General features: G+C 45.9%; 1 protein-coding gene across 20 annotated transcripts in view; it reads right to left on the bottom strand.

Annotated features, from left to right (window-relative positions):
• The window catches only part of Abcc12 (ATP binding cassette subfamily C member 12), a 993,341-nt gene that overhangs the window by 854,147 nt on the left and 111,767 nt on the right, over positions 1–27,427 (bottom strand). For 15 of the 20 annotated variants that reach the window (XR_013051185.1, XM_076571782.1, XM_076571780.1 and 12 more), the window contains 7 exons: positions 24,997–25,086; positions 22,839–23,028; positions 22,232–22,391; positions 21,060–21,138; positions 20,095–20,208; positions 18,203–18,367; positions 17,355–18,093 (listed from right to left, as the gene is read on the bottom strand). The exons of 1 other annotated variant lie outside the window; for it this stretch is intronic. Coding sequence is in view for 14 of the 19 variants with exons in the window: in XM_076571782.1 (XP_076427897.1) it covers positions 18,007–18,093; positions 18,203–18,367; positions 20,095–20,208; positions 21,060–21,138; positions 22,232–22,391; positions 22,839–23,028; positions 24,997–25,086 (885 nt within the window). In the remaining 5 variants the exon portion in view is untranslated. Of the gene's footprint in view, positions 1–17,354; positions 18,094–18,202; positions 18,368–20,094; positions 20,209–21,059; positions 21,139–22,231; positions 22,392–22,838; positions 23,029–24,996; positions 25,087–27,427 lie in introns of those variants that run through there. 4 more of the 20 variants (XR_013051183.1, XR_013051181.1, XR_013051182.1 and 1 more) reach the window with 1 other exon arrangement.

Below are 27,427 nucleotides of genomic sequence, written 5' to 3'. Positions count from 1 at the left end.
GATGTAAAGGTGAAAAGATATCAGCTGGCAGATATTGGGCTCTCTAGAAATATTCAGAATTGGGACTTTCTTCTCAAAGTTTCAGCCTGTTGAGACACAGCTGGCGTTCACAGTTAACAGGTTTATTTGCTGTTAAGATTTCTGCTTTGAATTCTAGTCCTCATACTTCAATTGTGGTGTGGGAATTATACTAATTCCTAGTGAATTCACACTCCACACAAAACTTGAGCTGCTGTGACAGAATTAACCCTCCCGCTTTGAGTCTGCCATGAGGAAGTGGTACCAACCTCCTAACACTGTGAGGCCTATGGGAAAAAGATGCTTTAGAATGGAGCGATTATGGTGGGAGATCAACATCTGAGATGAATGGAAGGTGGCAGGGGACCCTTTCTCAACCATTTGGTTAGATAGAGCAGGATTGATTCCAGGCCTGGGAAGTATTCAAGCGACACAGTAATGCCTGCAATATTTCAAAAATAGGATATATCTTGCAGTGGGGAAATTTGAAATGTGCTCTGCTGTCAACTCACAGGCAATTAATAAAGTTGGTTGAGGGTGCAAGGAGGGAAGTCATCCGTGAAACACTGGGTCAAATCTACCTTTGGATTCTAGTCACCAGCAGCATATGGCACTCTCTGAATTTCAACGTAGGCTGGGGGGTCTTTGCCTCTAGAAGGACATGGAAATTGTTTCTGTCCTAGAAAACCTGATATTCCATAGCAGGTTCAGAGAATTCTGTCTGGACACAACATACACATGCTTGGGCTTCCCCTGGGCCTTTGTGTCCTTTAATACATAATGGGATATGATGTTTCTAATAAGAATGCTCCCAGATGTTTCTGATTTCCTCACTGGAGTTGAGCATCTGGGCTGGGCTGGTCTCCACCCCTCCAAGGAGGCATTGTGTGCAGACAAGCCCTTCAAACTCAAAATCTAGAGAAGAAAGGAGGTAAGAGGATTAAGTCAGAGGGCAGGGCTTAGAATGCTGGGCATGGGGTGGTGAGCCAGAGATGCTTCAGTGTATCGGATGTTTCCTGTTCCCAACTGCCTGTTCCCAAATACCAAGCAGCAGCTTCCAAATTACCACACTGAGGATTATATTATTTATAAATCTTGGTTGATAGCTCAGGCTTGTTACTAGCTAACTCTTACACTTAAATTAACCCATATTTCTATTTATGCCTCCTGGGTGGCTGGTTGACATCTTTCCTGACTCTACCCTCCTTCTTCCCCTTCATTCTCAGTTTGGCTTTCCCACCTAACTTCCTCCCCAGCTACTGGCCTGTCAGCTTTTTATTAACCAATAAGAATAATACATATTCATAGTGTAGAAAATTATTGTTTAACAGCACTTCAGGAACTAAGGAAAATGAATGTGGAAAAAGAGACGAATGTACTAGAGTAGCTGAAGTCTATGTTGGTTCTCCTTGTGTCTGGAAAAATGTGTCAAGGACAGTGACTTTTGATGCTGGGCTGGATTCTCTTTGCTTCCAATTCACCTTGGGGTTGGGTTTTGAGGATCAGAGTTTAAAAGGCTACACAGAAGTACATCCTGCCTCATGGTCTGTAAGCAGCTTATCACACACACACACACACACACACACACACACACACACACACACACACACACACTAACAGCCAGTACAAATGGGCGTGGGACTTCCACAGTAACCTGCTTCAGGTTGTCTTTCCTTACTCTTTATGGGTAACTCAGCTCCAGTATTTTCTGCCTTCTGACTCTTCAGTGGTCCTCCCCTACTCGCTGCAGCAAGGGCTCATCCATTATCTGTTGATTTCTGGACACGGGATCAGTTTTAGGTCTCAGGCTGAGGAAGCATCAATAAAAACTGTGACATTTAGAACTTACCACCCAGAAGCTGAAATGTGTTAACAGAAATTCCAGAAAGCCATGGAGACTCTTAGATAAATTAGAAATGATAGGAAAGAGAGATGCTATTTTCTGGTCAACAGCCAACCCACTGATGATTGAACAAAGTCAATAGTCTTTGGGACCTTCATGACCTTACCACAGTGAACTGCTGTCCCTCTTTGTACTTTAAAGATCAGCCCCCTCCTAGCTCAGTTGAGTTCTCCCAAATGGGCTAGGTCCCTGGGCACTGCCTGGGTGGACCTTCCTTGTCTCTTCATTATTTTTAGAAAATGAAGCTGCAGAACCCAGAATTCTTTAGGTCTGGGATAAAATCTTCAGTTGCTTTTAGTTGGTTTTCTACCCTTTTTCATTACCTTTTCATATATATTTTAGTACCTATTATAGGACAGTGTCACTGCTGGGCTCAGAAATAGAGTGACAATGTCTGTTCCGGAAAGGCCTCAATGCAGTGGGAAGACAGGGAATAATGAGAAAAGGCTACTACAACTGGGACTCAAGTGCCACCAGAGCAGAGATGAAGGGAGGGGGAGGTGGGAAGAGGAGAGGTGGAGAGGCTTCCAGGAAGGGTGCCCGCTAAGGTGACCCCAAGGGTGTGCGGGAGGTGTTAGCACAGGAGAGACACACAGAGTGGACAGATGTTCTGACCCTCTGCAATCCTACAGTATTGGATGTCCCCCAAGCCTTCTTTACATAGTAAATTGCCTCCAAAGCCCAAAGCCCGACTCAAAGGATGCTACTTCTCTGGGGGTCCTCCTGACCCCTATCACCCTCAAGCTTCTGGCATGAAGCTCTCTGGCTCCTCTATAAAAATCTTCTCACACAGCATCATTATGTTTCTGTAAACCTGTCACCCCAGATGACCGGGGAAGCCATGGATCTTGTTCTCCTCGGTGACCTGGTGAACCGCAAAGCCTGGAATTCAGTAGCTTCCCCATAAATACCTACTGGATTTCACTATTCAGGTCTTGAGACAGCTAACTGATGTCATGATTGCTTTTCAGGCATCAGCTTAGACAGTGGTTGGTACTTGCTAGGTAGAATATTTGACTAGAATATGTCGGGCCACGCTACTGAGACCAAGCCTCAACCCAGTGAAGATAATTCTGGGGGAGTTGGGAATTCACCTGTCAGAAATGTGGTTCTTATTCACCCCTCTTGTCAGTCAGCAGTAGGAGGGAGAAGAAGGAGAACTGAGAGTTCTTCATGTGCCTACTCATGAACTCAAGAGGTTGAGAGTCCACCATTTAAGATGCCATCTGTGCCCAGAGCAGAAGAGTCACCTAGAAGGATTCAGAATGGTTCTTCCACACAATCATCCACGTTGATGTCATTCACTCAAGCCTTACAAAAACTGCAAGGGAGTTGCAAAAACCCCTCTCCTTCCAGCGAGGGGCTGGCGTGGTGAGGGAGAAGTAGATGGAGTATCTGGTGCCCTGTGGACTCTGCTACATGTAGGAATGTCAGTCCCCTTCCTTGTCTATGAAATGGTGGTGAAGGAGAGCCACCAAACGGTGCTGTCTGGCTTGGGCTCAATTGCTCTGGCTGGAACGAACTCAGTTTCCTGTGAAGCCTGGAGTACAGGAAGCCCTCGTGAGCCATTCATGTCTCTGTGGAAATGCATCAGAGCCAGCCTGGCTGGCCCTGGCTCTCTTCCCCTAGTACAGTACTGTCTCCATCAGCAACACAGGTGCCACGGTGACTGGGCAGTGTTTCCCTGCCCAAGTGTTTCTCCGGAGAATGTCTGACCCCAGGGACTCTGCTTCAGAGACGAGCTGTAAAACATGATTATGTAGCATCGCATTCACTTTCTGTCCACATTTCCTTTTGTTCTCTCTGGTGTTCTCTCTGGTGCCAACTCTTTGAATTACTGCCACGTTCTGTGTTTCTGTTTAATCAGCTAGCTCATCTCTGAGATTGCTGTCACCCAGGGCTTCAAATGAAGAGCTTTGGGTAATCATTTCTCAGTGTCTTCCCACCTCTCCCTAACACCTCTTCCCACCCACCTATTATCCCATGCATCTTCTTTCTGCCCTTAGCTGGGACTCATTTTTGAAAGTCAATTTAGCTTGCTTTCTGCTCAGGCCTATTAATGCAATGAATTTCAATGCTATTGCCTTCATTAATTCTCTGTGAGCTACAGACTGACTCGGGAGATGCCTGTCCACCCACGTGTTCACTTTTCAGAAGGGAGAGAGAGCAGTGCCTGCCTTTGCACAGCTCCTGCTGATTCCCTTCCTCTCTCTCTACAGTGAGTTGAGCTTCACTTACACAGCTTCTCTCTCTGGCCTTTTCCTACCAGCTCACCCTGGCTACAGCCTCTGATTCTGCTTGCTCACAATGAGGGGAGGTTTACATTATAGCTGTCTGTCTGTCTGTCTGTCTGATGGATGGAATATTCCACCCAAATCTCTCCCAGAGTCTCCCAATCTATAATGGCAGAGGGAGGCAAGAGTACTCTTCTCTCCCCTGTAGGAGCCTTATTGTTCTCTGGAGATGCTGATCTCTTGACTGTGCTCTTGCCTCCCTCCTTGGCTTTCTAGTCCTTAAAATGTCAAGGAAACTTAAAAATCCTTCTGACATTTCACTTTGAGCCATGTGTTGTTCACTTTGTCATTATAACCAAAATACCCAAGGAAACTGCTCTAGGTGGGAAGGGTTTATTTTGGCTCACAGTTTCAGAAGATTTGGTCCATTGCAGTGAGGAGGCCATGGCAAAGCAGAGCAGCTCACATCACGGTAGACTAGAAAGCAGTGAGAGAGATGCCATGCTGACTTTCTCTTTCCCTTCTCTTGTTCCATACACGCCCTCAGCGCAGGTGCTGCCCACATTTGGAGTGATTCTTCCCTGCTGACTTGATCCTCTCTGGAAATGCTCTTAGAGACACACACAGACGTTCTTCTAGGTGATTCTGGATCCGGGTAAGTTAACAATGAAAATTAACTGTTATAAGCTGGCATCTGTCTAACTCATCAGAGGTGAGTGTAGCTACCATGGATCCTCTGTGTATTTGAATTCAGGAGAAAGTCATTTTCAGGCAGGGAATTGGGGATGAGTGAGGTGGGGAGGAGAGGGAAAGAGAGAGAGGGAAAAGAAAGAGATCACTCAGACGTTGGTCAGAAACATAGCAGATAGAATAAGAGGACTGAGAAGATTAAGACTCCAGACCCCAAGCTGCTCAACTTCCTTTTATCCAAATGTCACTCTTCTGTTAGGAGCTGTCTGTCAACTAGTTAAAAGATGTAGAGGGAGCCAAATACTTGAAAAATTCCTCTCACTTCTGAGCTTTTATCACTTCATGAATGAATTCTGACTTGGAGAAGTTTGGCTATGGGCAATTTATTTCAACTTTTCATGATTTACATTTTTAAACACTAAATGGGGGGTGACAATCCCAATTTCAGAAATTGTTGTGGTATAGGAAGAAACTAAAGAAGTAGCACTGAAAATATTTTGTACTATTTTTAAAATGTGAGCTCCTTAGGTAAGTTACTGAGCCTGCCTGTGCCTCCATGTTTGTCTGTCCAGGCCTATAATAAAGTAAACATTCATGGAAACTACAAATTTATCGTTCATGGGCCCAGAGGCTGGGCATCTAAGATCAAGACAAATCGGGCCTAGTGTCTGGTAAGGATGCTTCCTCATAGATTGTGCTGCCGGCATACCCTCACATGGCAGAAGGGCCAATCAGCTTTTTTACAAGGGTAATTGTGTGAGTTACTTTTGTGTTGTAGTGACAAAATTTTCTAACATACATAACATAAGGGCAGGTTTATTTCAGCTCATTGTTTCAGGCCTCAACCCATCATGGTGAACTCTGTTGTGTCTGGGCCATGTTAGCATCATGGTGTGAAGGGTACAGAGGAGCAGAGTCAGTCACCTCACGGTGTCCAGGAAGCAGAGAGAATGAGACCAGCGACCAGGTACAATTTTCAAGGGTACCCTTTGAGTTTCCTATTTCATCCAGCTGTGCCCTACCTCCTGAATTTCCTACCATCACCCAAAATAGTGCTACCTATTAGGGAACACGTGTTCACTGTGTGAGCCTGTGGGGAACATTTCATATTCAGACCACAACAGAATTCATCCCATGAGAGAGGGAAGACATGAATCTTGAACCCAACCAGAAGTGGGCATACATAGCACCCTCACCGATCAGTGAACTTCACACCCTCACTGCACTGCTCTGAGGGAATATGAATAAGACTTTTAAATGAGTATCTGATCAATGGCAAGACCCCAGAGACACTCCAACAGCCCAAGCAGTGCCTCCAGGACTGATTGATATATGAGGATGAGGAGGGGTAATCAGGGGAAGCCTAGACCTGAACCAGCACTTAGCTCCCATCCTGGCCATGTGGGCTGGCCTGGGCATCCAGTGAGGGTCCTTCTCCCCACTGAGGGTACAAAATAACATGCTCTGTATAGTAAGGGGACTTGGTATGTGGGCATGGGGCCAAGAAGCTCTGAGGGTCATCATGAGTTAGCATCCTGGGGCAGACCAGCAGTAGCACCTACGGTTTGGACCTCGGTGTCTTCAAGGGGCCAGTGTGTAAAGGGGCTAGTTCTTAGAGTGACAGTGTTGAGAGGGGGCAACCTTCAGAGGTAGGGCTCAAAGAAGGTCTTTCGGTCTTTGAGGGTGTGCCCTTGAGGAGTCTGTGGCTCTGTGATACCTCTCTGTTTACCTTTTGTTTATTTGTTTGTTCCCAAACCATTACGTCATACATGCCCAGCCATTATGTGCTGATGCTGTGGCTGCAGCCCAAAGCAACAGAACCAACCAATCATGAGCTGGAAACTCCAAGGTTATAAGCCATTTTCTCTTTGCTAATTGATTGCCTAATTAATTTTGTTGTATTGATGGAAAGCTGACTAACACATCTACCAATAAGAAGGGGACTCTCTTTCGAGAGAGGAAGGTAGCCCACTGTACACAGTAACTCATTCTCTTTTTCTCCAGTATACTTTCTTCTGAATTGGCCTGCCTTTTAGACAGTGTCCCTGTGACATTAAAAATGGCATCTGGAAACTTAAAGCTTCTAAAAGAGTCTGATTTACCCACTATCCAAAAGGAATAATTCATCTCCTCCACTTAGTGTCAGCTAAGGTCTTTTTTTGAAAGATAGCAGAGTTTGGGTCATATGTCCAGCCCAAACTTCGCATAATACCACAGAGAAGTGACATTCCAATTGGCCTGGTTTAGATCCCAGGCCCACTCTGGAGAAAGTTGGTAGTGTCAGCAACCTAGCTTCAAGCCGGAGGATGGAAAGTGGTGGTCTCCAAGGTCCTAGAAAATTGAAAATGGTGGGCATGAGTTGGAGCTCAGATTTCTTTCTTTGACCTCTGTGACAAGTCAGAGTTCCCAGAAATACACTTGATATTTCAATGCTCACAGTTTATCAAGGAAGTATTCCCAGGGAAAATGTAGAAGGGTCAGGGCACTTCAGGACAAGGATGAGAAAGATGAAAAGTCTAGAAAGAGAACAGGCTCCAGGGCTAACTAATCTGAGCCCACAGAGGAGTCTGAAGTGGAAAGCACACTTCACAATGATCCCCAAATTTGGGCGCCAAGCCAGTCTGCCCAAGGTGCCTGCAGGAACAGAGAAGTGTTTAGGACAGCTGCTTCCCCTCGGCTATGGCACTCTAGCTCCTGCAGGCCACTGGGAAGGATTAAAGGTTCCCACAGCAGGAATGGGAGTGCACTGAAGCGCTCAACACTGGAGGAATGGGACAGAGGGCCACTAGCAGCATTTGATGGAACCACAGAGTCCATGCCTTCTGTTCCCTGCCCTGCTGCCCAGACAGAGATATGTTCCCTTTGCTTAGAATGAGGACACTTGGCTCTCAAATCCCTCCATGGGAGAAAACGGAGGAATTTAATGAGGATTGCAGTGCCGTTATGACCACTTCAAATAATCCATTTGGTTGCCAAGCCAAATGTGCTCCTGCATAGAGTGGCCTGTTGTTTCTGAACTGATCCTGCTGTACAGATGATCCTTGATTCAGTCATAGCAGAATCAAAGCAGCAAGCAGTTTGAACGGCGGCATGCCCCAGAGGGGATTTGCTGTCCTATGTTTCTACTGAGAGCTTAGCAAAGTGTGTCTTGCCCCACAGGGGTGGCATGCACCATTAAGGACTGGCAAACGCAATTCTGATGTGTCACTGCACATCCTTTCCCGAGATGTGTGACTGGTCCTGCTTCTCTTGCCTGGACCTTCCTGAATCTGCTGCAGGGGGATTGTCTGGGCTTTCCCTTGGCCAGATTCTCTCTCTTTATTGCTAATGGGCTCTAATAAGCTACTGTACTAATGATGCCTAAAAGCTCTCCTCCTGCCATGAGCTGTATCTAAGTCATGGCAGCTACCAACTGTGTTTGGAGAAGCAGACAGTGGGCTGCCTGACGTTTTCCCCACAAGTCCCCAGCCTTTCTCAGTCACTGGCTGTCTTCCCCCACCAGGCTCCCAGGTCTTCTCTAATGCTTCTCTCAACCAGGAACAGGTTTTTCTAGCCCTTATCCCCTACAAGGATGATGCTCCTTTCCAGAATTCTCCCCAGGTCTTCTAGCCTTCACTTGTCTCTCTGATTATTTGTTTAGCAGTGTTAGGATTAAAACACAGGGTCTTGTGCATACTAGGCAAGCACTCTGCCACTGAACCACATCCCTAGCCTCATCCCTCCTTTTAAAGATGAAGGAAAGAGGCAGGATCAGGAAAGCAAATGATCACCAAAATTCTACATGAGTGAATGAATAATGAACACTTGAAATACTGAATGAATGAACTCACCTTCTAATCTAGCTCTAACCATCTTCAGGCATTGTACTACATGCGCTGTAACATCTAAAAGTCATTTATTTAATGTGATTGGTTGCCTGGAAAGAATAGTTAATTTTTCCCCCTTCTGGAGAGCAGTCAGAGACAGAAGTACGTGGAAACATCAGTAAACTGGAAGTTAGGATCCCCCTTCTCCCTGCCAGTCTCTGGATGAACTTGGGACTGTTTCAGACTTTCTGAGCCCCAGTTTCCAGGTTTGAGAACCATCTCTTGAGTAAGAATCCAATTTTCTCCACCTAACATCTGGATAATCTGGTGCTAGCATACCATCTCTTCCAGTGAAGAGAAAGAATCATTCATACCTCTAGGAGGCTGTGTGTTGTTTGTTGGCTTGTTTGTTGTTTGTTTTTGGTGGTGGTATTTTTGTTTTTCCTTTTTGAGGAAAGATATCGTTCTATAATGTGGAATAGCTCCAGTCTTGTGGTTCCCCTTCCTCAGCTTCCTGGCTGCTAGGATCACATGCCTGCACCACCATGCCTGGTGCTCACGAGCTGTTTAAAAAACTTAATGATAGGCCTCCCAGGTGCTTTGCCCACAGCTAATAATTACAGTCTCTAAGTCCTTATTCGAACTGACACCATGAGAATGCACACTCAAGAATGTTGCATGCAATTTCTCTTTAAAAGAAATGCAAAACCAATAGACCCATGGGAGGGGGGGTGCATTTCTGCTAGTCATCAGGGAAATCCAAGTCTAAATCACAACTGACCACTGGCCAGGGTAGCCTGAGCAAAAGAGGGAATTCTGACACATGCACAGCTAAGTGAATCTTAAAGACGCTGTGCTAACTGAAACAAGCCAGGTAAACATTTTATGACTCTGCTTACATGAGCAACTAGACTTCAAGTTCATAGCAACAAGAATTACAAAGCACCCAAGTGGGTAACTCTGTCTTCTATTGCTACAACTAAATACCAGAAAATGAGTGGTTTTATAAAGAATGTGTATTTAGTTCATAATTGGGCCAAGAAGTCAAGGGCTGAGGGGCCACACCTCTTAGGTTTCCTTGATGGTGGCGACCTTACAGTAATCTGTTGGTCTATCAAAGAGCAGAGCTGTCCTGGCTGGATCACCTCTGAAGCCGCCCCCACACCCGTGAAAGCATGGGATTAAATTTCAACATGAAATATGGAGCCAGCCTTCAAAGCACAGCCTGAGGGGACATTTAGTGGGGGCAGGGTTTCGGTGTGGGAAAATGGAAAAGCCCTGGAGGTAGCTGCACCACAAAATGAACTTGGTGCTGCTGAGCTGCATACCTAACAATTCAGAGTTCTATGCATTTCACAAGGCTGTTAAGAAAAAAATGCTGCCATGGCCTAAGCTTAGCTTTCTCTGGGTGTGCTTCTAGCCAGATGAAGGAGGCCGAAAGATCTAGATGCACACGGAGCAGAGAGGGTCAAGACCAGCCCGGCCGTGTCTTGTGCTAAAACAGCAGAAGCTGGCCTGGCTTGGCCCTTTCATGCTGCTCCCATCACAGCTCTTCATCAGACGCCATGAGCAGGCACACAGTGACATCATGCGGGGCCGCTCTGTGGAGATCAGCGTTTATTTGAAGATCTTAGTGCTCCATTTAGCCTCACCCAGAGGTGACCTTCTGCACAGAGCCAAAAGAAAAGTGATTTCTTTGATCATCCATCTGACCCCAACTGACCTCTTGCATTTTTCAATTCATTTTAAATCATGCTGCACCGGCCAATGTGATTCCAACTCTTAGCAAACAACAGCTCGTGGTTTTACCAATGATCCTAGATCAACTTCAGAATTGTTCACTTGGACAGAAACAGAAAATCTGAGCTGTCTCTCTGGCTGCCAGCAGTGGGGAGGGCAGAGCAGGGGGAGTAGGGAGGGCGGTGGGAGGGCAGAGCAGGGAATGATGGAATGAAGATTTGGGGGTGAGCTGTGAATTGGTGTTAAATTGATGCCCCTTTATGCCACATCTAAGTTAGAGGAAGCCTGGCTTCAGAGCAGAGTAGTGGCTGTGGTTCCATTTTCCTCTGGTCACCATCAGTGTAGCCCCAGGAAGGACAGCCTGGGTCCCTTGCATTGCTTATGATACTTGGAGCTGCAGGTAACAAAAAGTCTAACCTGGGATGGCTTGAGCAGTGGAGAGTTTCTTCTCTCAACAGGGCTAGATGCAAGGTGACTGTGTGGTTGGTAATGAGCACGTCAATATCATAAGCAAGGGCCTGTCTCCATTGCTCCAGATTCACAAGATAGCTGCCACAGCTTCAGAAACCCCGTGCAGACTGGGCAATGCAGGGTAAACCTTCCATGGTCTTCCCCAACAACCTGTACATTTTCCTCTCACATGCCCAAACCAAGAGTCAGTGAACTTGCTTTGTAAAAAACCAAAATGGTAAATGTGTTGGCTGTGAGGTCATACATTTGGTCTAGTCACCATACTCTGCCATTAGAATGTGAAAACTGTTGCAGAGAGTCTATCTACAAACAAGTTTGGATGCTTTCCAATAAATCTTTATTTCTATAGAATGTGACTGGCTAGAGTTGGCCTATGGCTGTCACTCTGCATCCCTGTTATATTCCAACTATTCTCAAACACAGGATACAATTGAATACAAATCACATCATGAGTAATTTGTTACTAATTTATGATGACAATGTAAGTAGCTTCCTCCATTCTCTGTTGGCATCTATTGAGGATATTCAAGAGGTTCTAATTCATAACATTGGGCATAAGATCATCCAGTAGGCAGATGAATCATAGCATTGCAAAGCTGAAACACCAAGATAAATGAGAATAAAATTTCACAGAACTTCTTATTTCGTAATGAGCATCCAAACAGATGCCAAGAGAAGGCAAAAAACTTGGCTCACCTTTGTTCAACTTTACACATTTAACATTTGAGGAAATAATAGATTGGCAGGGGGATGATGAGCCCTCTGAATGTCTAAATTCGGTTAATGCTCTGGAAATTGTCCTCATTTCTCTTAAATTGAAAGTCAAGACTGAAAAGACATAACCACCCATCTAAACTCCCAGTTCTTCAGCTCAGGGAATGGAAGCCCAGAGAAGGGCAATCCCACAGTAACAGAACCAAGATCCAACCAGGCTGAGGTAGGTTGTGATACTGTTTGGAACCTTTGCGCCACTCCACATAAGAAGACAATCTCCTACAAGGGCAAGCTGGGCTTCTGTGACCTATGGTGCGCATCCTGCAGATGAGTATATGCCATACATTGTTGAACTGAGGAGTGGCCACATGACTTTCATTGCCCATGAAATATGGGCTAAAGTGACACACATTGTTTCTGATTACCACACCCACTTGTCCCCTGCCACAAGACTGACACTATTCCAGGCACAGTCTGCTCTGTCAGCCTGACTCACACGGTGGAGAGGATAAAGGACAACCATCTCTGACCTTTGATAGGCCTGTCACCGGAACAAGAAATAAGCCATTGGGGTAAGGAGTCTTTTGTTACTGCAGCCTAACTGAGTCTGACCAATACATAGGCTTTTCAGCCCTGAACACTGTTGTCACCTGAAGGTCTCAGGTTGCCAGCAATATTAAATGGAATTTAACAGTGCAGATGATTCAGTGTGGCTAAGTAATGTCCCCCATAGGCTCATGGCTTAAACACTTGGTCCTCTCAGATGGTGAAATGATTTTGGAAGGTCTTAGGAACACAGAAAACAAGGGAAAAGCCACAGAAAGTAGGCCACTAGGTTGGGTCTTTGGGGATATAGTATCCCTAGCCATTCACTTCCTTTCCTGCTTTCTGCTTCCTAGCCTGCTATGAGGTGAACTAAGATGCTCTACTGTGCCTGCTACTTAATGATAGACCCTCCAACACCGTGTGACCCCAAATTAGTCTTTCCTCCCTTAAACTATTTCTGCCATGTATTTTGAAGCAGCCATAAGGAAAGTCATTAATAAAACAGGTTTTGGGGTCGGCCCGCTTGCTATTCAAATTCCAGTAGTAGGGTAATCTTGGTCACTGTCTCAGTCCCTCAGTTTCCCCATCAGTAGGATAATACTAGTGCTGCTTATGCCGTTATAACAAATCACCATAGACCAAGTAGTTGTCAACAGCGGAAACTGATGTTCATAGTTCTGGAACTGGGAAATAGTATTGGATGGGGCTGTCTCCTTTACGGACGTTGGCTTTCATGTGCCCTCCATCCTTAAAGTAGTGAACAACTGTCAGCCCTTTCTCGGACAGACACGAGTCCCACTCATGAGGTCTCTGTCCTCCCAACCTAACCTCCCTACAAGCCAAGACTCTTCATATTATTGTACTTCTGATTCGGTTTCAACATATAAGGAACATAACTTCAGACCATGGTAGGTAGATATTCCTCGAAGACATGGTAAGGATTCATTGAGCCACACCTTACTTTGAAGATCACAGGCCATTCGACACAGTCCAGCCCTGGATGACATTTCCATGACAGTAAGTGGGGGAAGTCAAGGGATTTCACTGAAGCTATTTATCCCATGTTCTGTATGTCAACAACCACATTTCCAGAAGTTGCTCTCCCTGCTGTGATACTGACAAGTGTCACTGCCTCTGAGCAGGCCCAGGAGAATGGGGAAGAGGATTTAGGAGCAAAGCCCTGGCACCAGATCCACTAGGGTTCAAATGCTATCTCTGCCCCTTCCTTCCTGTGTGCCTGTAGCTAAACCTCTGTCCTCAGGAAACCTCATCCTGCATTCCTTGGAGTGAGGTAAGGATTAGGCGAAGTGATTCATGAAAAACTGCTCATCATGGTAGCTGGCACACTGCAAAGGCTCAGCAAACATCGGGATCAATATCAGTATTCTCTCCTGCCAGCACAACAGGAAGAGCGCGGCAGGAAGGAGCCAGGGAAGGTGAGTCATCTCTTGCAAAGTCTGAGTGAGCAGCCTACCCTCGTCCTTGTGAAAACCCTTCCTTGAAGTCACAAATAGATTGTCAGTCAGACTCATAGTAGAAAATGAGGTATCCTTCAACCACATCTCACAGCTGTCACAGATTCCCAAGACCACCAGGGACAGCCAAATCAGATGATCATGTCAAAGGACTTACGGAGCATCTACCAAACACTTGTCCAGAGTTTGATGATATAAGTGCCCCTTCACGCAAAGTCATTTCTATCTTTTTCAGCCACATCCTTTTGAGGGTACCCCATCTGCTGATGGCAGGATTCAATGGAAATGCCTGAAAAGGGGCTTTAACACACTTGACTAGGACTTCTACCTGAGGCCAGCTGCTCTGGCTCCTCCTCTAGTCCAGCCTGGAGCATGTCCGGTCACAGGATGCAGACTGTCTGGTTGAGATAAACCTCACCAGCACAGCCTTTGCCACGCTGGCTGTTGGGTATGTTATTAGTTACTTTTCTTATTGTTGTGACCAAAATACCTGGCAAGAAGTAACTTAAGAAGGGTATGGTACATTATGGTGGGGAACACATGGGAGTAGAAAGCAGAGTTAAAGAAGCCAGGAGGCAGAGAGACCCTGAAGTAGAGCTCAGTTCACCTCACCTTTGTGTTGAGTCCAGGGTCCCACACATGGGTCGGTGCCACCTACATTTAGGGTCTTCCCATCTTAATTAACTCAATCTAGAAACTCCCTCACTGTTGTGCCCAGAGGTTTGCCTCTTTGATGATTCTAGATCTTTCCATATTAACCATCACAAAACTATCCTGTCAATTTGATACTCCTGTGGTATCTGGTCCCTCTAGGCTCACCACCATTTCATTATGCAGGATGCATTCATTTCAACTTCAAAGGTCCCCATAATTTTTGACAATTACAACACTGTTTCAATGTTCAAAGTCCAAATCTTCAGAGATTCAAGGCAATCTCTTAGCTTTGAGCTCCTATAAAATAAAAAAGCAAGTTACATAGCTTCAGAAAATATACAGTGGTTGTACTGGTTAGTTTTTATTGTCAACTAGATACAACTTAGGGTCACCTGGAAAGGGGAAAGCTCAGTTATAGAATTGCCTTGGTCAGACTGGCTAGAGGCCATGTCTGTGAGGGATTATTTTGATTGATGATTGATATGGAAGGGTCCAGCCCACTGTGGGTGCACCTTCCCAAGGCAGATGGCCTAGGCTATATAAGAAAGGTACAGAGAACAAGTCAACAAGCAGTGTTCCTCCTTGAGCTTCTTCCCTGACTTCCATCAACGATGGAAAACAGTGCCATGTGAACAGCATTGCCAAGTCTTGCTACCAGCTTAAGATGCAGTCCGGCCCCTTTGGGCTGCAGTTGCAGAGGCCTCTGTGTGCTGATCCCAGAGACACACTTCCCTGGACAGTTGTTTTTGAGCAGGGGGCTCCTTCAACATCATTTTCAATTCAGGCTCTCGCAATTCAGCCCCAATGTTAATCTTCCTTAAAACTTGCTTTCACTAAACAATTAGTCCTTTACTTTCTGATCCAGCCTCACTCGAGTTCTAAGGGCACAAGTAGGATGCAGTGACACGATTGGCCAAAAACACATGAATAGTCTCTAGCCCAGTCCTCCTCTGAACTTCCATAAGCGGGGCCTCTACAGTCCTCATTTCTTTCGGCATTCTGGCCTTCCAAACTCCAACCAGGATGTCCCATTAAACTCTGGTTACAGCATTCTAGGGTTTCTCCAGCCCCAAATTGTAGGCTCTTTCACATTCTTCCCACACACTAGTCCCAAAACCTACAAACGACATGGTCAGTTCTCTTACAACAACAGTACCACCCCTTGGTACTAGTTTTCTGTATTAGTTCCTTTTCTCATTGCTGTGAACGAAATGCTTGACCAAGCAACTTGAAGAATCAAGGATTTATTTTGACGTATAGTTTAAGGGAATGTAGCTTATCATGCTGGGGAAGGCGGGACAGCGGGAATGGGAGGCGGCTGGCCAGAGAACATCTGCAGTCGGGAAGCAGAGGCGAAAGCTGGTGCTCAGCCACCGCTCCCCTCTTCATCTGGTCCAGGCCCCCAGCCCATGAAATGCTGCCACCCACACTTAAAGTAGGTCTTCCTGTAAACAAACTGCAAAAACTCTGGGTTTGGTGTCCCGGGTTTCAGCACCAAAATGTTAGTAAATTGATGGCTGAAACTGCAAGGAGACAGTTCAGCCCTAGAGGGCGAGGTATCCTGGACACCTGAAGCTCTTTAGCACAGCTCTGATGGCTGGGATTGCAAAGAAACAGCCCAACCTTGGAAAGGAAATTTTTCTGACTTATTGGGAGAGTCAGGCCTGGAACTACTTCAGCAAGGAAGGGTATCCTGACTCTTCGGGAAAGTCAGGGTATACCTGGTGTGATGGGGGATGGTCTCCCCGCAGGACACAGCAATCCTGCTCCTCTCCTGGAGAGCCACAATCTCTGGCTCAGTGTTACCAGCTCTCTTTTGTTCAGTCCACTATGGGACATCTTAGCAAGGTTCTTCTATGCACCAGTGAATCTTTACCCAAAACTCTTTTGAGAAAGAGGTTTATTTGGGAAGAAGGAGTCCAGGAGAGTAGCTGCCTCTTCCAGGGTGGAGAGAACAGCTCACAACTGACCAGGCAGGGCAGTTTATATAGGATGTCTAGGGGGCGGAGTCAACTGTGATTGGTTAGTTAGTTTTTTTCTACCCAGGGATTGGCCAGTTTTGTGGGCAAGGGGCAGAAATGGCCCTGATTTCAGAGCCAAACTGTATTTCTTTCACTGGTCTTTCTTGGCTTTTTGACACTACCTCTAAGGCCAGGGCACATTTCTTTCACTGACTCTGATTCTAGGGACCAAGAGTGTTTCTTTGGTACTGGTTTCAGAGTCAGGGCATATTTCCTGGGTTCTGGGTTTGGGGATAAAGTGTTCATTTCTCTGGCTCAGGTCCCAGACCCAGGCTGTGTTTCTTTCCCTGGTCCTGGGCCCTAGGGCCAGGATTCTGCTGTCCTGCTCTGTGATTGGTTGATTCACAAGTCAGTTGGCCAGGGGCAGAGATGGCTCTGATCTGAGCTAAACCATGTTTCTCTCACTGGCCTTACCTGAGCCATCCTTCCCTAAATCTGGGCTCCAGGGTCAGGGTGGGTTTCTTTAGCCAGCCCCTTTCCCCTACACTTCCCACCTCAGCTAACCTAGTCTAGAAACCCCCTCACAGACATGCCCCCACAGTCTTGCTCCTGGATAATTCTAGTTCCTGCCAAGTTGACGGCCAGTAAGAACCATCACAACTTGTGTGATGGAAATCCCCAGATTAATCTTCCATCATGCTGGTGAACTCGGAAGGCAGACATAATAGGCCCACCATACATGTTTCCTGAATGTTCCTGAGTGCCAAATACTGTCTTTCTCCACGTTTGCAAGAAACAGGGGGGAGCTTTGGTGGCCACACTGCTGTATGTTATAGCTAAGGTGTGGCCAAGGACTGGGAAAAAAGTGCAGGAAACCTCATTCAAATGATATAAGAACCTTTCGTGCTCACCGGAAATATAAAGAGGGCCTTTAATACCAGAGAATGATAAATGCCATTCTAATTGGCAGTACTCACACTGGGGCTACTGAATATGTCTTTTCTATGAGCCTCACAGAAAAACTTGAGGTTGGTGAACAACTGTATAGATTCACTACTGAACCAAAGGAGATGGAAGCAAAGGTCTATGGGAAGGAATAGCTCAAACAGAGACATCTTCAGTGAGACAACTGCAAGGCAACATTTCAGGGTCATTTGGTTTCTTATTGCATTTTAATGACCAATAAAGAAGATATAAAAATGTCATATATTCAGAAACGCCAGAGTTTTGCTTTCTGGTTATTTTAACAGATCAACTGCAACATACAATATGATTTCTTTGAAAATCTCATGCCGAACACTATCATCAGTCTTTGTGCTGTGGATCTGTGTGCTTATCACATAGTCGAGATAAAAGTGAAATGAAGTTAAACAGAAAGAAAAGTTTTCTCTTTCCTTTTCTGGCAACAGAAGTGAGAAATCCTCCATAAACTCCAATCTTGGGCATTGTCCCATTGTTTGCTTTGACTGGTTTTTGCCAGGAAGTTAGAATATTCCCATTCTCAGGCATTATGCAGTATTGGTGGGAACACTTGAGGGACCCCTGGGGTTTTCAGAGGTGAGAGGCAGCTTCCAACCCATCAGCTTTGTCTGCACTCTTCACCATCCAGAGCCAACCCCGAGTCTGCCACAGGAGGTGACCAAAAGGGCTGGGCAGAGCAAGGGACACATCTCAGCCCCCCGCTCACCCTGTGCTCCATGGGTGGAAGGGGCTGTGTCCAGGGCTGCATGACTCTGCCTTCAGGCTTCTGCTCTCACACATCCATTGCCTCCTCTCAAAGCAACCACGGGACCTTTATAGTCGAACTTCTGCAGCTAGTAACATCGCAAATGCAGAGTCAGGCTTCTCAGCAAGGACTTCAGGCTTGTCAAACTCAATCACCTGAAAATCAGAGAAGAACTGAAATTTTCAGAAAAAAAAAAAATGTACACACCACAGCCCTAACTGGGGAAGCCTTTGAGGAGGTAACGCCAACCAGAACTTCCTGCACCTTCCCATTTTCCATGACCAGGACAAGGTCACAGTTGAGAACCGTGTTTAGACGATGGGCAATGGTCAACACTGTGCAGCTTTTGAAGGCATCTTTTACAGTGCTTTGAACAAGAGTGTCTGTCTTGGAGTCCATGGAGGCGGTAGCTTCATCAAGGAGAATGATCTGTTAAGGAAGAAGCGTTGTAAAAGCCAAAGCAGTACAAAGAGGAAAATACATAGCCTCAGTTCTTTCCTAAAAGATGAGGAAAAAGCAAACACAATAAACTAAGCACCCATCTTGAAAAGCTATAGAAAAGGCCAGAAATAAAGACCAACCGCACCCCCTCATCTTCCTGAGAGGGATTTGTTAGAGGGTAAAGACAGTATTTTCTCCTCTCTTAAAGTAGTTTATTCAATCCAGTAGGAAGTAAAAAACATCATACATTGCAACTAGGAAGGAACACGATGAGGGCTTTCTGTAGGACACAGTGCATACACAGTATGAGCCAGTGTAGGCATGGTGACAGCACTTGTATTCCTTTACTATAGCTGCTGGAATAAATTACCATCAACTTGGAGACTCGGAGCAACACAAATTTACATCTTACATTTCCAGAACCTGGAATCCTGCAATCAAGACTGGAGGCTGCATTCCTTCTGCCTTTTCCAGTGTTTGCAGGCCAACTGCATTCCTCAACCCTTTCCTGCCACCACATCTGCTCTCTGATGCTCCTGCCTGCTTCTTATACTTCTTATAGAGACACATGGAAATACACCTGACACTAGACCCCCCAGATTCAAGATAATCTTCCTGTTTCAAGATCTTCAATGTCCTCATAACAACAAGGTCCCTTTTACTACATGGGGGAGCATACAAGTACATGACAAGGACATCAATTTGGAGTTGAGAAGAACATCATTCTGTCTGCCAAAGCACTGTTTGGATTTTACAATCTGAAGGTTTAACCTCAATCCCTAACTATACTTGACCTTGCCAAACTTCCTTCCTACCTAACTTCCTCCCATATAAAGAGTTCATGTCTTATTATTTACACAAAGCATGAAGCCTCATAGCTACTTCACAGTGAATATTGCCACCAAGGGCACTAAATGGTCCCCTTTCCTTCTGTGAACATCTCTTAAGAACACATGAAGTGGATTCACATTGATTAATACCTGACTAGTAGGATTTTTTTTTTTATTTTTCTTCCTTAATTGTTATGTGGACGTGTCTGTGTCTGTGTGTGAGTACATAAACACAGACATGCAAGTGCTGGCAGAGTCCAGAAGAGGGTTTCAGATCCCCTGGAACTGGAGTTACAGGCTGTTGTGAACCACATGACATGAGTCCTGGGAATCAAACCCAGATCCTCTGGAAGAGCAGCAAACATTCTTAACCCACTGAGCCATCTCTCCAGCCCCCAGAAAGCAGGATTTGTTAAAAGTAATAACAATAATAATGACAACTGTCATTCTCTTTCTCAGAATCAGTAAGGCTGGTTAAGTCATCAGGAAAGATATATATAAATTTTTCAAATCTTATAAACAAGCATTCTGAAGGCTTGGGTGTCCTGGTACTGTGTCTGAGGTCTCAGGATTATTCTGGGACAAAGGGAAAAAGTTGAGCACATACTTTTCAAACTCAAGCCTCCTAGGAGAGTGGAGAGAATGCATAAGCAAGACCTCCCAAGGGGAAGCCTAGATAAGGAAGTTGCCGCTCCTGAAAATGGCTGTTATTTTTCAATTTTTACCCCTCACAACTTTGTCTTATGAGAAAGTGATCGGTTTTTAAATTACTGCATTGCTCTGTCTTTGCTGAAAGACAAGCGTGTACCTCTGCCTCCTGGATTGAGAGGCACTGCAGGGAATATCCAAAATTTGACCAATCCATTTTCCATGCTGTTTCCTTACTTTTGAATTACGGAGAAGTGCTCGGGCCATACAAAGCAGCTGGCGTTCTCCCACTGAGAAGTTTTCCCCGTTTTCTGTGACTTCTGCCTGTAATTTCTCTGGGAGTTTCATTATCTATAAAACACAGAAAATGACACATTTATGCTGATGATCTATAAAATTGTCCTGTATCGTCTTATTGATTGCCCCTCCTCTTGCATTCATCAGCTTGCGTTATCTTACAATGGGAAAGAAGGTGCGAAACAGCCATCATTTCAATACTGCAAGCTGGCACCAGGAGCACCAGGGTGTGGGGGACGTTGATAATGCAAAGCCAGTGTGACTCACCAGAAAGGACAAACCAGGCATCTACTTCTAGAGAATCTTTAAGCAAATGGAAGTGGGGTTGCAGTTTTTATGGGTGAAACAGAGAGTGGACAGGAGTGTTTCCAAGAAAGTCTGTCTGTCCATCACAACACACTGAAGTGGATTTGGGACTGCAGCTTCTAACAGGACAAGGTCTTATGTCATAGGTAACTCAAACCAGTCACACTTGTGACCCCAGAACAAGCTACACCCATTCATCACTCTGTTCTGATAAAGCTGGTGGGTCCACAGGCCAAGTAATATGGCCGTCCTCTCACTCTGGACCCAGATGGGCCTGGATTCAAGTCTCCATCCTGCTGCTCACTGGCATGGACATATCACTTCTTTGAGCTTTAATTTTGTCACCTCAAAAATGAAGGAGAAGAGTACCAACCTCTGAGGGCTACACAGAGGACCAAGAGTGATGACGGTACATGTAGAGCTATTGTCTGAATGAACCAGAGAGCTAACAAATAGTACTGTGGTTGTTTTTTATAATCAGGAGCAAGTAAGGATTGAACTTCACTGATGTATGTCACTCCTGCTAATTAACTTGGCCAAGTGCTGGCCCCAGGGCCAGGTATTTGGGGCAGTGGTGCTGGGAAGCCCCAGAGACCTACTGTGTCTCTCATGAATGTTCTCTCCAACACATGCCACAGCATCTCATCAGTGTGACTCTCCAAGGGATCCAAGTTGAACCTGTGATGAAGCAAAGGAAAGCAAGCTGGATTGTCAAGGATGAGACAGTGGTGAGCACCGTGAAGATGAGGATGGGGAGGAGATGTGCTGTCAGGAAGGCCCACGGGTGGCCTCTGGAAACTGTAAAGGGTAAGGACACATTCTCTTCCCCACAGCATGCTGAGGGACAAGGAAAGGTGTGATGGGAGGAGCTTGTTCAGCCCAGGCCACAAGACCAGGGACCCACAACTCTCAGTGATGGAGCAGAGACCTTGGAGGCAGGCAGGAGGGAGAAACCCCACCTAGAGGCCGACCAAGCACAGCCACACCAGAGTCCACTGAATCAACACACAGCAAAGCATATGGACCTCATACAAGTTCTTGGCAAAGAAAGGGGAAAAGAAACTTGGCCCAGCATCCCTTTCAGCCTCCACAACAAGAGGCATGGCTGTAGATTCCTCCTCCCACCCACAAATGTGAATCGAGTGTTTTGAGGTGCATATCATACCACTCATCTGATCAGCTTTATAGAGCCTCCCCGTTTCACCCTGGACCAGCTGAGATGCTCGGATCCCCCTGTGTAAGTCACAACCTTGGTCTTCCTGTACTTGACCAGTTTCTGTTCTGTAGCAGGAATGAACTAATAATGCACATGCCAAAGCCCGCTGCACAGACAGGCCGGGCAATGACTTAGTCCACTGCGCACTCGGGGGCACTTTTGAGAGTGGTCATTGCTAACCCTGATGTAATGCCAGAACACAGGCATAAAATAGGGTTGTTTGGGCCAACTGTGATATCTGCTCACTCAATATGTAATAAAATCACTAGTGATAATATTGCTAATGTTATTAAAACTATTAATATCACTACAAATAATTGTTGATATTAACAATGTGATGATGTAATATTATAATAATATAGTTTCTAAAATATCAGCAAGACTCAGGACACTGTTCCTCTGCTCCTTCTAAATCTTTACTAAAAGCCAGACACCAGCAAGGCTTCTGAGCGCCAAGACTGCCAAGAACAGCCATGGCCCGGCAATTTCTCAGCTACTTGTTGGCCCAATATCACCATCTCCAAGCAGTAACGCACGATGATTGAAAACAGCTACCTTACTGTACCTACAAACAGGACAGGATCTTGGGGGATCATGGTCAGCTTGGTTCGGAGGTCCTCCAAACCCACAGTGCAGATATCCACCTCGTCAATGAAGATGGTTCCAGAGGCTGGCTCCACCAGGCGGAACAGGGCCATGCCCAGTGACGATTTTCCTGGGGACAATAAGAGCAGGGACAACAGTCCAACAGCGGATTTCACTTCCATCATGTCCAAGCATTTAATTAAGGGAGTTTTTAATGCGATGAAATGGATCCATGTGGATGACTTTGCAGGCAGACATCACTCACTCTGGGGGACCAAGCTGCCCTAACACCATTAACCTGCCAGTCCCTATAGGGGCTTTAAGCACATAACTCATCTTCTGGGCCTCATTTCTCCAAAATTATTCTCATTTAATTAATTCAAAAACTACTATGTATTTGCTTCCAACTCTCCACACCCAATCAACCTGAAACTCTAATTTACAGTAAAGAGATTTGAGGGGAAAATAACAATGAATCCAGCACTTGCGTACATCTCTCCGATGTGGCTTAACCAGCACGTCCAGTGCAAATTCAAACAAACAACCCCAAAGAAACAAATGCAGAGTTTGTCCTCACCAGAACCTGTTCTTCCCACAATCCCAACCGTCTGCCCACTTTGGATGTTCAAGTTCAGCCCATCCAGCACGATAGGGGTGTTGTCTCTGTATCTCATGCGATAGTCCTTGAAAGTTATCTCCCCACGGCTTGGCCAGTCTTTGGGACGGGTCCCCACTTTGAAGGGGTGAGTGTGTTCAGGAACACAAGTCTGAAAAGCAGAACAGCCATTGACCAACTGGACAGCCACCGGTTTCCACCAGCTTAGCTCACTCATTCCACAGCTGCCAATGCTGGTGCCTGTGGTGGTGAGTGAGGCCCGTAACCCTGTTCTCAAGCCCAGTGTGGTGCTGCACACCCGCAGTCATAACATTCAGGAAGCTGATGCAGGGGGATTGAGAGTTCCAGGACAGCATGAGCTACATGAGATACTCCACACACAAAAAAGCAGGTCACATTTCAGTGGGGTACATTAGGTAATAAAGAGTATTGTAGTAAAATGCAGAAAGTGATTTGTTTGGCAGGTGGAAGCAAGCAGAATAAAATGATGTGAAGGCTGAAGAAGGTGTCTCTGAGGATGTGGCACTAGATAAGACCCAGAATACGGAAAGGATGACAACTACTAGAGTTTCTGTCCAGGACCTTCCAGACATGGAGGACAGGTGCTGCAAAGCCTGGCAGCCAGAAGAACCTTCAGTAACTGCAGGAATGAAAAGGAAAGGCCGTGTAGGGCTGGAGCTTAGTGAAGGAAGGGCGGATGACTTAGGGGGATAAGCGTGCGACAGCTCACACTGAGCCATGTGACCTTGAAGCTGTGGGACAAATCTGGTGTGTACCTTGAGATTTGCAAATTCACTCTAATTTCAGTGTCTACAAAAGCCACCAGGGTGCTAGGGATAGGAAGATGACAGAGAATGGGAAGGGCATGCTCAAAGGTCTTTAGAGTTCACAGAAAAAAAAATTGAACTGTCTTCATATGCGCCCCAAACCTCACAATCAAATGAACACAAAGCCAGCTCCGTTAGGAGACCAGCCCTTTGCCTCACATTATGACGGCTCTCCCAGCTACGAGGAGTCCGCGGTGCCCATCAGGGTGACTGGCCAGCCCACGTCTCTAATCAATAAGTGACCTCAATTAGCTGAGAAAACATTTGCCTTCTTAGTGGGCATTTTAAACCCCTACAAGATTTGGAATTAAAAATAAAAATATTTAAAAAGAACCAATACTGCACTAGCAATGTTTATAGTTTAAGGAATCTGCTTATTTTATGCTCCAAATAGTTGGAGTATTTACAGAATTGGGGCTTGAGAGTCTAACTTAAAATGTACACTTGAATAATTTAAATGCGATTTTAAGTCAAAAGCTTCCTGCTTACATATGGAACTGTCCCAAGACTCCCAAGCCCACTACATTCACGAGCTCAATTAGACACACACCCAGGAAGATTTGTGTGTCAAAGCAGGTCATGGGCGCATTTTAAACGAGAAACTGAATGTGCCAGATTTTAAAATGCTCAGAGTGTTGAATTAAGCTTGTAAAGGGAGCCAAACACCGTCCTCAGGCCCACAAAAGTGGTTGCTGGGTTTATGTAGACAGCCTTTCTCAGAACAGTTGTACTCCTACACTGCACCAAAAGCTTTCAGAGAAGAGGTGAACTGATCTTCTTTTGCTATTTATAACTTGAATCAAATATTAATTTTCAGACACCAAAGTGAGGCCCTGAATTTTGGATTGGATTGTGGATACAGGTTTTAACAGGATGGGTAACGGGTCAGACTTCAGTTATTAAAAAGATCCCATTCATATACTGAAAAAAATAAAAGAGGAAAAGAGAAAAACAGGGACTGGAGAGATGACTCAGTGGTTAAGAGTATGTATTGCTCTTCCAGAGGACCAGAGTTTGATTTCCAGTACCCAACTGGGTGGCTCACAATCACATCTGGCCACCATGCTCTCTCTCTCTCTCTCTCTCTCTCTCTCTCTCTCTCTCTCTCTCTCTCACACACACACACACACACACACACACACACATACACACTCACTCTCTCTCACACACACACACAGACACACACACACACTCACTCACACAATTAAAATTTATATAAATCCTTAAAGAAAAATCAAAACATGCCTGATGGGAAGAGCCTGCCCGGTTTCCGCTGTTCACTCATTCCTTACCGAAATGTACTCCCTCAGCAACTCCACGGAGGTGAACTTGGCTTGGGTCTCTGTTCCGGTTCGCACACACACTTGCAGCAGTCCACTGAGCTGTTGGAAAGAAGCAGACAGCTACTGAGGGTCCCCTTCCTCCCTTGGCCTCCACTGTTTTACTTCTGTCAAGTCTGCCACTTCCAATTACCCACTTGGGCTCAGGCAACATGCAAAAGAGGCTTGCAGTCCCAGGCAGGCACAGAAGGCCACATTTCCTGTTGGGATGTTTTGCATTTAAACACTTCCTTTGTATTTAAAAACAAATGGTATTTACATTTTCTCTCTCACTCCAGATGGTGAGAATCATCCCACCACCTTGATCACTCCTGTGAGCCAGTCCCAACTGCCATGGAGAGGAGATTCCTCCGCCAAATTGCTCGGGGTTGGCTCCTTGCTGCCACCTGGTGGGGCCCTGCATCCCACTCCCACTTCTTAACGCCCCCATCAGGGGCAGAAAAGCATTTGAAAACCACCAGCAGAAACTGTTACACACACCTGCTCCAGATACAAGAAATCAGGATCCAGGCTGAGGGAGGTAGTTTGCCAAGGGGACCCGCTTTAGGCCAGGATCCCCCAGAATCTAACTCCAAGATTGGTGTGCAAGTCATAACTGGGGCAGGTTGGAGTAGGCCTTCTCCCCCACTGCGAATGCCAGTATCCAAACCTCTAGAATCCCAGAATGTTAGCCCATTTGGAGAAGGACCTTTGCAGCTATGACTAAACACCCTGCATGCCTGGTTGGGTCCTAAGACAATAACAAGCATCCTAATTAAAAAAAAGAGGGGAGGGGGGGATCCGGAAGAGAAAGGGAAAGGAGACAGAGGCAGAAGTTAAAAGAGGGCTGTTCCAAGCCAGGAAATGCCACCAGCCTCAGGAAGCTCAACAGAAACGTAATAGTTCCCTAGAGCCTACGAAAAAAGTGGCCCTGCTGACACTCTGTGGTCTCCAGACCTCCAACATGAGGAGAGAATAAATTCTTCTTGTTTTAAGGCACCAAGCTCTAGGGGATTTGTTGCAGTAGCTGCTCGAATGTTAGTTCAAAAAGTAAGGGGGCGGGTAGGAGACATGAGGGACCAGAAGGCCACTGAAGCGTGAGAGTTTAGCACCGTAAGCCGCTGAGACCTGTCTGCATGGGGACTTGTGAGAGGCTATACAGGCGCACGGTGACAGGCCAAGGAGACTGGGATCCTCATGGCTGCCCCTTTGTGTCTTAGGGAATGGAATCCACCACCCCCTGTTGACATCCAACTCTACAGATGCTCAAGACTTGAGTATGAAATGCCATCGTGTTTGCATGAAACCTAAGAAAGATCTACTGAGTGACTAGGCTTTCACAGAAAGGCAAACCTTTCATCTGCTTGATGTTTTAAGAGACACCAATGAAGACATCCACTGCCAATGGGGAAAACTGGGTTACCCAAGCAAGATTCATTTTCCCACCTCAGAGCACTGGAGATGTCTCTGTTAGGTCGAAAAGAAACTTCAATTCCCCAAACTCCAAAAGGCAGTCCAAATATGCAGAAACAAGCTCAACCTGGATTATAGGAGGATTTCTGGCAGTTAGATAAAAGTCAGCACTCCTCAGGAACTTGTGAAGCTGGTTTCCATCTACCAAAAAGTTTAGTACTTTCCCTTACCTCTGGCAGAAGGGACATATGACTACCTGTGATACCCATCAGCATGCCAAAGTGCATGCTGGCATCCAGGCTCCCTCAGTATGGCCTGTACCTGTTGCACATTTCAAAGACTATCCTAGCATTCTAGCCCTTCTCACCTCTGCCCATACCCTAAACTTACTCTAGCTCACGTCTCTCATATCTACAATAAAAAAAATCTTCCCCTTAACCACACCACGGAGTGGGCTTGTTGTCAGTTTATAGACTGTCTATAACTTCCATCCCAATATGCTGTTAAAATGACGCCAGAGATGTTTTCAGAAAGAATCACCTTCCACATCCAGATGCTGGGAGAGATCTCAATGCATGAAAATCACACATTGCTGCCAGGGGGCATCCGATGAGAGCCTCTGCTAAAATGGAAGGCAAAGGTGCTTCTGGGGTTTCGAGCTGAGCCCCAGAGGCTCCCAGTGTGAGAAGGGGGCACAAAGAGGCAGGCTGGTTGGTGGTCTGTCTAGAGGCAGCTGCTCTTGGTGAACCCATCCATGCCTTTCTTCCTCTTCCCCCCAACCACAAGTACACACTTTCCCCCCAAGTTTGTGCACAAGAGCCTGTGCACATGTGTGCACACACACAGGCAACCGTTAAAGAGAGTGAGTTGACAACCTGGGAACACATGGGGCTCTAAGAATGGTACTCTAGGGAAAACCAAAACAAAACGCGTTAGTTCTAGTGTTTAGTGCCTACAGTCCAAGCCTTGGCTGCTTTGAGAAAGGGAAGCA

Source organism: Peromyscus maniculatus, chromosome 5, assembly GCF_049852395.1.
Source record: "Peromyscus maniculatus bairdii isolate BWxNUB_F1_BW_parent chromosome 5, HU_Pman_BW_mat_3.1, whole genome shotgun sequence".
Lineage (NCBI taxonomy): Eukaryota > Metazoa > Chordata > Mammalia > Rodentia > Cricetidae > Peromyscus > Peromyscus maniculatus.
This window is presented reverse-complemented; position numbering and strand designations above follow the sequence as displayed.